The sequence below is a fragment of the Terrapene carolina genome, unplaced genomic scaffold (assembly GCF_002925995.2).
Source record: "Terrapene carolina triunguis isolate 2854851 unplaced genomic scaffold, T_m_triunguis-2.0 Scaffold238, whole genome shotgun sequence".
Taxonomy (NCBI): Eukaryota; Metazoa; Chordata; order Testudines; family Emydidae; genus Terrapene; species Terrapene triunguis.
Genome location: NW_020664589.1, coordinates 15,052,831 through 15,065,129, shown reverse-complemented (window position 1 = coordinate 15,065,129; position 12,299 = coordinate 15,052,831). Strand labels below are relative to the sequence as shown.

Sequence of the window (12,299 nt, the reverse complement as noted above, 5' to 3'; positions counted from 1 at the left end):
GTCCTTAAGCCTCTGACTGCCACCTGCTGGGACTGGACAACGGGATTATTTCCCTACTCTGTTCATTCCTTCTGGGGCACCTGGCATTGGCCACTGTCGGAAGACCGGATACTGGGCTAGACGGATCATTGGTCTGACCCAGAATGGCCGTTCTTATGTTCTTAGGGGACTGAGGTTCAGTTCCCTGCTCCTCCACAGCGTGGGTGTGACCTTGGGCAAGTACCTTCATGGCTCTGTGCCCTCCATCCCCGTCTGTATGGTGGGGACAACAGCCCTGGCAGGTGCTTAGCAATAGGGGCCACGTTTCCGAGAGATGTTAGACAACAATTCTTCGCTCCTGTGTGAGGAGAGGACGTGCGTTGCTAACGGCCCCTGGGCAGGATGCTGCTTCGAGACCTGTTTGAACCACAGAACTTTGTTTCCTTTTGAGGAATTCTGTCTGCAGCTGCTGGAAGGGAAATGTCTCCCCCTGGCTGGAGATTGCAGCTGGTGCTTGTGCTAATTGCCAGCCAGGATCAGTAGCTAACGCAGGACTTAGCTTTGCATGCACGTGACTTCTGCACATTTTAAATGCCCCCGGGGGCGAATCCTGTCCCCTTGTGAGGCCTTGCAGGGGAGCCACAACCCAGTGTGGGGGACGTGGGAGCGGGCAGGAAGTGCACATCCCTGGTATGCCAGGGAACCCACGAAGCTGGGCTGCAGGGTCTGCGTTGCTTGGGGCAGATCTAGAGGTGAAGTGACTGCTCCAGCCCTGATGCTTTCTCTTCCCCACCCTCCTCTCCTGAATTCCCTAGCTTGGGCTGTGCATTGAGGTCAGGGCCTGATCCTGCAGTCAGGCCAAACTCCTATTCTCTGCAATGGGAGCTGGCTTGAATAATGGGGCACCGGGTCAGGTCCCGGGGGTTTGAGTTACTTTTCATAACCTAAAATAACTAGTAGCCCAAATCCCGTCAACACAGAACTCTCCCTTACTGGGCAAGTTCCTGTTTTCAGTGACCTCCCCAGACAGTCATATGGGGAGGGGGTTAATTCTGCTCCGGCTGTACGAGAAAATCTCCTTCCCTTAGATGACTGGGTCTGGGTTCCCGTGAGCGGGCTCTAATTGGCATTCCACCGTATACAGGAACCACGTGTGCAAACCAAGAGTGAGCCTCAAACCATAGCGATGTGTGCTCAGAACTGTTCCCTCTCCCTGTAGGCAATGGGATCACGCTAGAAGGAGCAGTCCCGTCTGAGCAAGACAGCCAACCCAAGCCAGCAAAGAGAGCGCGGACGTCCTTCACCGCGGAGCAGCTGCAGGTAAAGTGGCCTGGGCGTGGGGTTCTGCCTGGAAGGGGGTTACATTGCTGGATGAGAGTCAAGGTGATTGTTCTCCCTGTGTCCATCTGCCCTAGGTCATGCAGGCACAATTTGCTCAGGATAACAACCCAGATGCACAGACCCTTCAGAAACTGGCAGATATGACCGGACTTAGTAGGAGAGTCATTCAGGTAAGAGTCAGGGGAGAAGCTCTGCTATTCTGATGCCTTGCAGTGTCACTTACTGCCATGCTGTACTGGGGATTTTGCCACATTGAGATTCATTGGAATCACTAGTCTAAATCGCCACACTCTTCTTATGACTGGTAGGAGTGACCATCACTGAGTCACTGCTGGGAACTGCCATGCTGGATTAGCTGGATCTAGCAAGTGCCCGCTCCCAGGTGCATGTGTTTGATTGCAGAGTCCATTAATTATACCAGCACTGTTTTTGTTTTTTTCCATTTTCCACTCTTTCCCCCGTTCCCTTCTTTTCTTTTTCTTTTCAAATTTGTGTAATCAAAGAAATCTAGCTCCAAGCCAATGCAAATACATTAAAGGGGGGAAAAAGCTGCTTTTAATACTGTCTCCAACCACTTTACCTTGTCATTGAAAATCAGTCCAGACAACCGAGCACCCTTCCCCAAGAACAAACACTCCTCAATACAAAGAAACTTTAGCTGTTCAATGAATTTCATTCAATAGAATGATAGCAAGGAGCAGCTCAAGTGAAACATTGGAAAATATTAAGGGTGAGGTTTTTAAACGTGTCAGGGACTTCAACAGCCATGAAGAAAATACCTAAGGAAATTGCAAAAGCCATCACAGTGAGGGTGTGTTGTGTATATTGTTCAACAAGGCAGTGAAGGTAATACCGATTGAGAGTAAGATAGAAATGCTGTCCAGTGCATAGCGCACAGGGGCTTGATTCTGTTCCTGGCTGTGCTACTGGCTTGGTGGGTGACCTTGAGCAAGTCACTTCCTCTCTCTGACTCAGTTTCCGCATCTATAAATTGGGGATGATTGCATTGGCATCCTTTATAAAGCACTTTGAGATCTGAAAGTCTAAAACAAACCTGCAACTTTCATCCATGTTTGCTCGGCCAAAGGCAAATGTAAATGTCTAGTAGGACAAAATCCAGCTCAAACCTCAGTTACAAGGCTCTTTAATAAGCCCAAGACCAAGTGGACTATACATTGGGTGATTCCATGTGAGGATTTTTTTTTCTAAAAAAGGACCTTTCATCAATTTGTCAGGTATAATCCTGTGTGAAACACTTATGGCTGTTTCCTTCTCTGAGATCCAGTATCCATGTTCTCCACCAAAGAGAGAGGGTTTCTCGAAGTCATGGAACATTTGTACTCTGACCTACCTCTGAAAAAAATTTAAAAGCAAGAAATAAAATTCATACTTTAGCACTTTTTTAAAAATGGCCATTCATGTGCATCTTACTCTAGCAGAAAAAGCAGGATTCCGCATCCTAACTACAGCCATCGGTTACTGGGTATTCCTTTAATCCAAGCAATGAGATGCACACCATTTGGCTTCATTGAACAGGTCTGTACTGCCTGGCTGTACAGTATGGGTCTGTTTCCACTGCAGAGTTAACCCAGGCATTGCCCCTAACGCCCCATCCACACACACAGACCTAGAGCCTGAGTGAGGCTGAGTCACAATGGTAACCCACTTGCTTTGCAGTGAAGCACTCAAGTATTGATAGTCCTCCAAAGCCTTCCCACAAGAAGACAGGTTTTTCCCCGACTCATGGAGTGGCTCAGCTCGCTGCAGCACAAAGGACCCTGGGATATGCCCCCAGAAGTTCTAGTGACGTACACAAGTGAATGCAGCGCCAGTGAGGACACTAAACTCAGGCAGGGCTAGGCTAACCTGGGGGCTCAGATTTTTGTGCCAGTCAACCCACGTTCACTCTGTAGTGAAGACACATCCAACATCCTGTCTCAGCATGCACTGGTGTGAAACCCGGGATCATAGAATATCAGGGTTGGAAGGGACCTCAGGAGGTCATCTAGTCCAACCCCCTGCTCAAAGCAGGACCAATCCCCAACTAAATCCCCAAATGGCCCCCTCAAGGATTGAACTCACAACCCTGGGTTTAGCAGGCCTATGCTCAAACCACTGAGCTATCCCTCCCCCGCCCATATGGACCCTTGGCAAAGGGGAAGGTCTTTTTATCTGATTGTTCCAAAGTCCTGGTCAGGAACATAGAAGGGGAACTTCCCAAGATGTTACAATATTGCTACCAAGTGCTTCCACTGAGCTTGGTTCTGAGCACTGAAAGACCAAGATAACAGTTGGTAGCACTCCATTAAAAACGGATAGATTTTAAGGCCAGGGAAGACCTTTTATGACCATCTAGTCTGACCTCCTGTATAACACAGGCCAGGGAATTTCCCCCACCGATTCCTGCATCAGGCCCAACAGGTTCAGCGTTGCATTAAAGCTGGATTGTGTCATTTTATTAGCCAAGGCAGATGAATAGTAAAAATGCAGCCAAAGAGCCCTGATGGTCATGCTTCATGGAGCTGAAACTTCTGCTCTAACATATAAAAATAAAGCCATCGAGGCCAGCACAGTGGGGTGGTAGGAAGATTTCCCAGTGCAAAGGAGTCTAAGGAAGTCCCAATTCTGTTGAGGTCTCTGTGATCGATCAAATCTCAGTTCAGATCTCGCTTGACCCAAATGGTTTGGTTTCTGTTGGCGTCGCAGGTTTGGTTTCAAAACTGCAGAGCGCGCCATAAAAAGCACACGCCTCAGCACACGGTGCCGCCTTCTGGAGCCCCCCAGTCCCGGATCCCTTCGTCGCTCTCTGATGACATCCACTACTCTCCCTTTAGCAGCCCTGAGAGGGCCAGGATGGTAACCCTGCACGGATACATAGAAAGTAAGTGTCAACTACACCCTGTGGTGTAGTGTACGTGACGGGCAGAAAGGGAGCTGGGCCCGCTGGGTAGGGTTGCCCGGTGTCTGGTTTTTGACCAGAACGCCCAGTTGAAAAGGGATCCTGGTGGCGCTGATCAGCACCACTAACCAGGCTGTTACAAGTCCGGTTGGCGGTGCTGAGGATCTAAGACAGGCTAGTCCCTAACTGTCCTGGCACCGCGCTGCACCCTGGAAGTGGCCAGCAGGTCCGGCTCCTAGGTGGAGGGCGGGGTCCACAGGGCTCCACGCGCTGCCTCTGCCCCGAGCACCGGCTCCGCACTCCCATTGGACAGGAACCGTGGCCAATGGGAGCTGGGGGCGGTGCCTGCAGGCGAGAGCAGCACGCGGAGCCTCATGGCCCACCCCCACCTCGCCTAGGATCCGGACGTGCTGCTGGCTGCTTCCAGGGGGAGCCAGGACAGGCAAGGAGCCTGCCTTAGCCCTGCTGCACTGCTGCCCGGGAGCCACCCAAGGTAAGCCTGTGCCCCAACCCTCAGCCCCCCAAATCCGGAGCTCCCTCTTGAACCCCAAACTTCTCATCCTTGACCCCACCACAGAGCCTGCACCCCCAGCTGGAGCCCTCACCCCCCCACACACACCCCAACCCCCAGTCCCAGCCCGGACCCCCTCCTGCACTCCAAACCCCTCACCCCGTCCTGCATCCAACCCCCTATCTCAGCCTGGAGCCCCCTCTTGCACCCTGAACTCCTCATTTCTGGCCCCACCCTGGAGCCCACACCCCCAGTTAGAGCCCTCACCCCCTCCTGCACCCCAACCCCCTGAGCCAGCACAGTGAAAACGAGCGAGCGAGTGAGGGAGGGTGGGGAGAGTGAGCAACAAAGGGGGGGGAATGGAGTGAGTGGGGGCGGGACCTCAGAGCAGGGGTGGGGCAGGGGCGGGGCAAGGGTGTTTGGTTTTGGGCGAGTAGAAAATTGGCAACCCAACCGCTGGGGAAAGTAAGGGCTTTGTAGCAAGAGAAGCTCTGTTCAAAGAAGTTAATGGTGCCGTTGCATAGATACCCGCTATCAAGAACTTCCTTGTGAATGTACAGCGCACAAATGGTGCGGATACTCTTCTCTGCAGGGTCTGATGTCTTATTAATTGTGGACCATGGTCGGGGAGGTCCTGATTCCCTATAGAGAACAGGCCCCTGAAAAAACTCTGGCCTTTGGGGCTTTCTGAAGCATCTATTCAGCCGAGCAGATCAAAGAGCTTAATGCCAGCTGTGGTGGAGAGAATCCGAGAGGTGGAGAAGGGAACGGATAAAGGAGAAGTCCTAGTTAGGGTCTCTTTCGATAGAATCCCTCATCCTCAGCTGAGGTCACCGTATTGGCTTTACGTTGTTGGTCATTCTTCCTCCTTCCATTTTCCTTGTAAATCGGGGATGATGGCTAATGACCGTGTAATTTGGAGATTGAGTGGTCTTGTTCCCAGGACTGGGATCAGCAGTTTTCTTCCTATCATTCTAAGTGCTGATTAATCATTTGTGTATGGTGGGTCCCAGAACACCCATTTCATTAATGGGCTGCTCAGGTGGGTACAATGACTACACTGGATCATTTTGCTTTTAAGAAAATCTGAAGGTCCCGTCCCCCCCCCCGATCCATATGCATCTTGGTAGAAGCTAATTTTTAAGTATCAGCATGATGGAAACAAAGCAAGGATGTACAAGTTACTCTTCCTTTACCTTCCTCCTGTTGCTCAGTCCCGACCAATTTCTTGCTCAGTATCCTGGCTGCCTAGCCTAGAGGGAGGGTGTTATTTATAGCGTAATGGCAGCTAATTGAGTTCTGGCACAAAGAATAATTGATTGAAGGTCACAGAGGCTGAAGCCCTCTTCTCATTCACAGGTCAGGTACAGTGTGGGCAAGTGCACTGTAGACTTCCCTACACTGCTCCACCAGTGCACCTCAAAGCAGACATGGAAGGACCACTATCTAATAGGGGTGAGAAGGTAAATGTAGTCCCTGTTCCAGGCTTGGCGTCCAAGCATTAATTGTAGTAAAGTTGTGTCTAATATCATTGCCACAGCCTTGTGCTGCCTGTTGTCAGATGAAAGCTGTTCCCTGGTGCCACCAAACATCCCTGCTTCATCCAAATATCTCCCCAGCTGCTACCAACTCATCCCTACTGTCCCCATGGCTGGTGACCCTGGATTTACTCACCAACCACTGACAAAATATCTGTCGTCCGTACACCTTTCAGCACCTGGTGTTCTTGTGATGTGTTGGGCTGTTGCACTTAGAGTTATTGAAGTCTTTTGATTCGTCCTGCCTGATCCACCGTCACCCATTCGTTTGGTCTCTCCCCTTTCCATGTAGTAATGAGCATTTTCTCATGCTTCATTACCCAGCTTTCCATGTGGTTTGTGGTGAAGGGGCATTCACATTGACTCTGAGTAGAGAGGGCCTTTGCCATCCACTGACCTTTCAGTTTTCCATGAGTTAACGTGAAAGAGAAACTCTCCTGGAGACTCTGGCATCACTTAAAAAAAACCCCAAAAAACTCCAACCCTAAATACTAGGCTACTGCGTCTCGAAACAATAACAGAAAACTACTGGATATGAACCAGTCTGGTTCAACTGAACACTGACCATGTCTGGTGTATGGCTTACTGTTCAAATAAACATTTTACCTCCTGCCAAGACTTTCAAAAACGTGTGTCTAAAGTTAGGCTCCTAAGCTTTATTTAGGCAATTCAATGGTGGGTTGATTTTCAGAAGCCTGGGGCATTCAGCTCCCGTTGGTTTCAGCTTTCAGCACCCATTCCTGAAGACATGGAGCTCTGTCCTTTCTAAGTGTTCAGTATTTTGTTTGGCAACCCTGGATTATCAAACTCTTTGATAAACAGTTCTGATGCCCTTACACACGCAAACTCTACTCGTACCGGTACTGCAACTGGTTTCAATTAAACTACTTGCCACTTAAACTTACTTGCATGCGTCTGACGAAGTGGGTATTCACCCACGAAAGCTTATGCTCCAATACATCTGTTAGTCTATAAGGTGCCACAGGACTCTCTGTTGCTTTTTGCTTAAGAAATGTCTCAGGATCAGACGCTGAGGGTACAGGGCTGTCCCCTCTATACTTACCTTTTTAAAACAGTCACTCGGAAGTGATGTAGCCCTGTTAGTCCCAGGGTATTAGAAAGACCAGGTCGGTGAGGTAATATCTTTTTTTAGTTGGTCCAATAAAAGATATTACCTCCCCCACCTTGTCACTTTAAAGTGATGTCTCTTTCCAAATATGTGGTTTGGAATAGGATTCAACTGACAATTAAAAATGATGGAGGACCCTACACAAATAAACCTAGGGCCCTGGTTCCATTTGCAGTGAAGAGGGGCATGTGTGCACACACTCAGATTGTACTGTGGGACCAGGCTGCTCTGTTATTTTGAGTAGATAGACAAAAATAAATTGGTTAAAGTCCTGATCTTATTCTTCAAAAACAAAACACCTCAGTGACTGGCTGTGTGAGAGGCTTCCATAGAGCAAACAAAATAACCACTGACATAAAGTTTGCAGAAGGTGTACTATGATTGAACAGCTAAAGATCTGCCCTGGGTGTAAAGTTCATTTAAATGAAGGCTGCTATTAAGGTATTCCCATAATCTCCTGTTCCTGACACTGATCTACACAAGACAACTCTTCTTTCAAGAAGTGGCTTTATTCTGTAGAAAGGGTCACTAAAGCTTAAGTTCAAACCATGTGTTTTATTTTTTTTAAAAGTTGGTTGATGGGGAAAATCCTTGATTGAGCAAGCCGCTGGTTTCCAGCTGGGAAACACGACTGCCACTGCTCCCTGAAAACATGTTTCTCTTGAGGCGTTGGCTTGTCTTTGTAAGTAGCTAACTCTCCATTAACCTTTTTCCCACTAGGTCATCCTATTTCAATATTGACGGCGCGAACTCTTCCTCATCTGTCCATAGCGTTCCCACCACCGCTGCCCCTCAGTCGCTGAAACATGGTGTTCAATCGAAGGCAACTTTGATAGTCACGCAGGAGAAAGTCAATTCAGCATTCTGTTATTCGCACCGACAGCATCTGATAGCCAATGTTCTTGCCTCCCAGCAGCACTGCCAACAGTCATGGTTTTCGCTTGTTTCTTGTGGACCTGCAGAATGACAATGAGTCCCTAAGGCATTGCCATGCACAGCCCAAGTTAGTGATCCTACTGCACTTTCATCGTTGCTTCCAGCATCATGGAACAGGAAAAGATCATTACATGCTGAGCCAGAGGTGGTATTGATTGTTACCTAACAATACAGAGAAAGGAGGGAGCAAAGTACTTGGGCCTGATTCCGACTTGCCCCAGTGTAACACTGTTGATTCCGTTAGGTTCTGCCTGATGTACATTAGTGTAAATGAGATCTGGATCAGGCCCGTTAGCTCAGCCACTTAGCACTCATTGAGCCAGATTGACTGCTGGTTGTAACTCTACTGAAGTTAATAGAGTTATGCCAGCCAGAAATATGGCCCTTCATCTTTAAAGAGATTTAGAACCACTAATCCATTAACTCTCCCCATGAGGTAGGTAAGTAAATCTCCTTTTCCCCAATTTACAGGTGGGAAAACTGAGACACAGGCTGATGACTTGCCCAAGCTCACAAAGGGAGTGGGTGTCACGGCCATGCTTAGTGCTCAGAGGTTCCTGACTGTCATTCCTGCCCTCAGCGTGCTAGACACACCTCCATCCCAAGGACCATCAGCCACATCTTTGTTTCCTGGCAGCCTTTTGCTTGGAGTCATTTCTCACTCCTGAATGAGTGATCCCAGGAGCGTATCTGCACCAGACTGCTGGCCACTGCGCCCACTGGGGTTGGGAAACGATACATTTCGCTACTAAAATTCCAAATGAAAGTTGTGTCTTAAATACATAGGACTTGAGTCACTCTGGCACAGACCCTAGCAGCAAAAGTTTAGCCAGTGAGAACGGTCACAAGGTCTCTGTACACCAGGGCTCCACTGGTGGTGTAGCTAGCCTACATCCAAACAAAAACGGGCACTGTCCAACAGGAGAATGGGTAGGACTCAGCATATCCCTTATGCAGCCTCCACTAGCTGGACTCCTCTGGTGGCCCAGCAGCTAGTCAAAGCTGTCCCTACTTGGTGGAATTTCTGATGGAGGGATTCCTGTGAAACAGCCCCCAGCGCTCATCAGCCTCTGCTGGCCCCAGGGGTTCAGTTCCTGCTTCCCTGCCCCAGTGGTGCATAAATCAAGCCTGTAACTTTTAAGAGATCACTTTATATAGTTAGTGAAACTAACTAGTTTAAACTGCACACGGGGCCAGTAGGAACAAGCGACGGCTGAGCTCATGCAGCAGGCAAGGACAGCGTGTGATAAAGGCCATGCTAATAAATCTGGCAGCTTCTTTTTTATGATTACCTCGGTCTTTATGTTGTGCCCCATGTCCGGTGTTTCCCAGCTACTCCTGGCTCATGCTCACTGAGGTGAGAGCCCAATGCTCTAAGCCACAATTCAAAATGACAGCTCAGAAAGGGCCAGGCTGTGGAGCGCTCACCCCATTCTGGTGAGTGCTTACTCTCACAAGCAGTCTCATTGCAACCACTGAGTAAGGGCTCAACAACCCGGTCCCGAGCCAGGAAAGAAACACTGCAAAGATCCTTCCTAGATAGTAATAATAAAAGGTAAACAATATTTGAAATTAGTACTTGGTCCCTAACAAAATCTCACTCTCCTGTGAGTGCTCCAGCCAACCTTGCTGGTGAGATTTGAAGGCAGCTTTTCCAAGAATGTGAGGTCCTAATGTGACCCATCAGTGTGTGAGACCTGTCCCGCTCTGTGCCTGATCTGCAGAGGCTGAGTCCACCAGCTAGACAACCTGGCTTTATAGCTCAAGCTGCAGAGACTCTTGCTTTTAGCTCTGGAGGTCCCTGGTCCAATCTCCAGTTTCAGTCAAGATGGCAGCCATCACACTACCATTAGGCAGTGAGTATTTCCAGCACTGCAGCACTTTCCCTAGTTGTACCCCATTATCTTGCTAGAGCAAAGCTTTCTGGGCATGTGGGTCTAGCTCACTGCGAGGAGGTATTCACCCAAGTAACTTCGCAAAGTAAATTGCATAATGAGCAGCTATGGACTTCTGTTGAGGTGAACATCAAGATCTATTGACCGGAGAAGTAACTGAGCAAAAACACATCTTGAGATTTGCTGAAATAACAAGTCAATATGTCTTGTTGCATATATTCATTGTTCTGATAATTCAGCTAGGCCAAGTGTACCCAACAGCTAGAAGTTTTATCCACACTTTAAATGAACATTTGAAAGGGCAGATGAAGTTAGAAGTCCATAAAATACTATTATTCACCTCCTGAAAGATTAATAATAGTTTCCATTGAATTCAACCATCATGAGACTGGTGTCTGCCCATCTGCATCTGTGATCCGATTGGTTAATGTTGTTCCAGAACCAGTGTTATTGCTCCTTTGAGGAGGTGACTGGTAGAAATTTGCATCTGTTTTCAGTCAATGATAAGCCAGATTTTTTTCTTTTCTTTTTGTATGTAACAATGAGCGAGAGAACGGCAACAGCCTTTTGTTTGCTGTAGCTGAGCATTCAGATTGTTGGTATGTGTTACAGCGAGGTTGTAGTGAATTGGTCTGTGTCCACATGAAATGGCATTGATGGTGACATGCTGCTTGGAAGGGCCACTTTCTCCCCCATCTCTGCTTGCTCATTCTAATGACTGTTTTGTTGTGGAACTAGTGTAATACAGTAATGGGTAGATGTTCAGTTTAAGACTGTGAGGATGAGACTCCAGACTGTAACTTGACCCCACACGCCATGGTAACGGAGATTTCCACAACCCGGTTTTATTGAGGGAGACAAAGGTTTGATGCATTTCTCTTCTGTCTCAGCAGCATTATGAGCGGGAGACTGCGGAATATGTCTGCTAAACAACTACTTAGTTACTGATCAAATTTGACTTGTAATATGTACTGTACATCAAAGTTATTTTAACTGTTACCACTGACAGGATCAGAATGCAAAGCACAGGGCTAATGTGTAGACATTTCTGACCAAATCTATATAGTGTAAGTGGAGTCACCACTAGCCGTGTAGAGAGTATTGCACTGTACAACTCATGCTCAAGGAAGATCTCTTCAGTAAGTAGCCACAGCAGCTTTGCAGAAATCAGACTCTGATGTATTAAGCCCAAATTGTTTGGAAGAACTGGAAGCAATTCAGCTTGTGCAGTTTTAGAGCTAAACTATTGTGTATGGAAAATACTCAACTGTACCAAGAAAGTAAGAAATCCTCTAATTTATTCAATACTTTGTTTCACAATGCATTTCACATTGACTGTTGCCATTGAACAAAACCTTATCTCAGGTTATTCGCATTCATCTCCTCTCTGTAGATTTTTTTTGTTTTTTTTAAATCCTTCGCATTTACTTAGGTTATTCAGTAATTGCCAAATGGGTTATGGTGCAGTACTGCAGATTCTGTGTCTTACAGTATTCCAATGGCTATTTACAAAAAATGTTATAGACTAAACCCAATGAGGTTAGCCAGTGAAAGATGAACTTTCCACTAGAATTTAATATGATAAATAAATCTGATGGGGGAGGGACTGAAAATGGAGTGGTTTAAAATTTTATTCCCAAAACATTGTTGATTTTTGGCTCATGTTGGTTAACCCCAATGCCCTAGCTAATGATGCTTACACAACGTAATGCTCGGGGCGGGGGTTAAATCCTGCACTACTGCTGTCACTGATATATTCAGACCTTGTAATATGAGGCCAACTATAAACACTTCTCAGAATTTTATTTCGAAAGCAGATCATTTTGTTGTAGCATGTTGCAATTACACATGTCTTGGCTACAATGGTTAAAAAAATCCTTTTGAATGAGTGGACAGTCAAGACTAGTATTTATTGAAAAAACAAAAACTAAATTGTAAGCACTTTTTTGTAAAACCAATGTCTGTTTTGTTACATACTTTTAATGTTGTGCTTTGTAAATGTCTGATTTGTGTAATAAATAAAGTTCATGCAAGTAGAAGTGCTGGCACTTACATCAAGAAAATGATGTAA

At 47.2% G+C, this 12,299-nt stretch overlaps 1 protein-coding gene across 1 annotated transcript in view; it reads left to right on the top strand.

Annotated features, from left to right (window-relative positions):
- Window positions 1–12,256, top strand: part of LHX6 (LIM homeobox 6) — a 41,271-nt gene extending 29,015 nt beyond the window's left edge. The window contains exons 5-9 of the mRNA XM_024211159.3: window positions 1,199–1,299; window positions 1,395–1,490; window positions 4,027–4,201; window positions 6,090–6,193; window positions 8,118–12,256. Of these exons, the coding sequence (XP_024066927.1) occupies window positions 1,199–1,299; window positions 1,395–1,490; window positions 4,027–4,201; window positions 6,090–6,193; window positions 8,118–8,138 (497 nt within the window). The 3' untranslated portion in view covers window positions 8,139–12,256. The remainder of the gene's footprint in view (window positions 1–1,198; window positions 1,300–1,394; window positions 1,491–4,026; window positions 4,202–6,089; window positions 6,194–8,117) is intronic.
- Window positions 12,257–12,299: the final 43 nt, after the last annotated feature.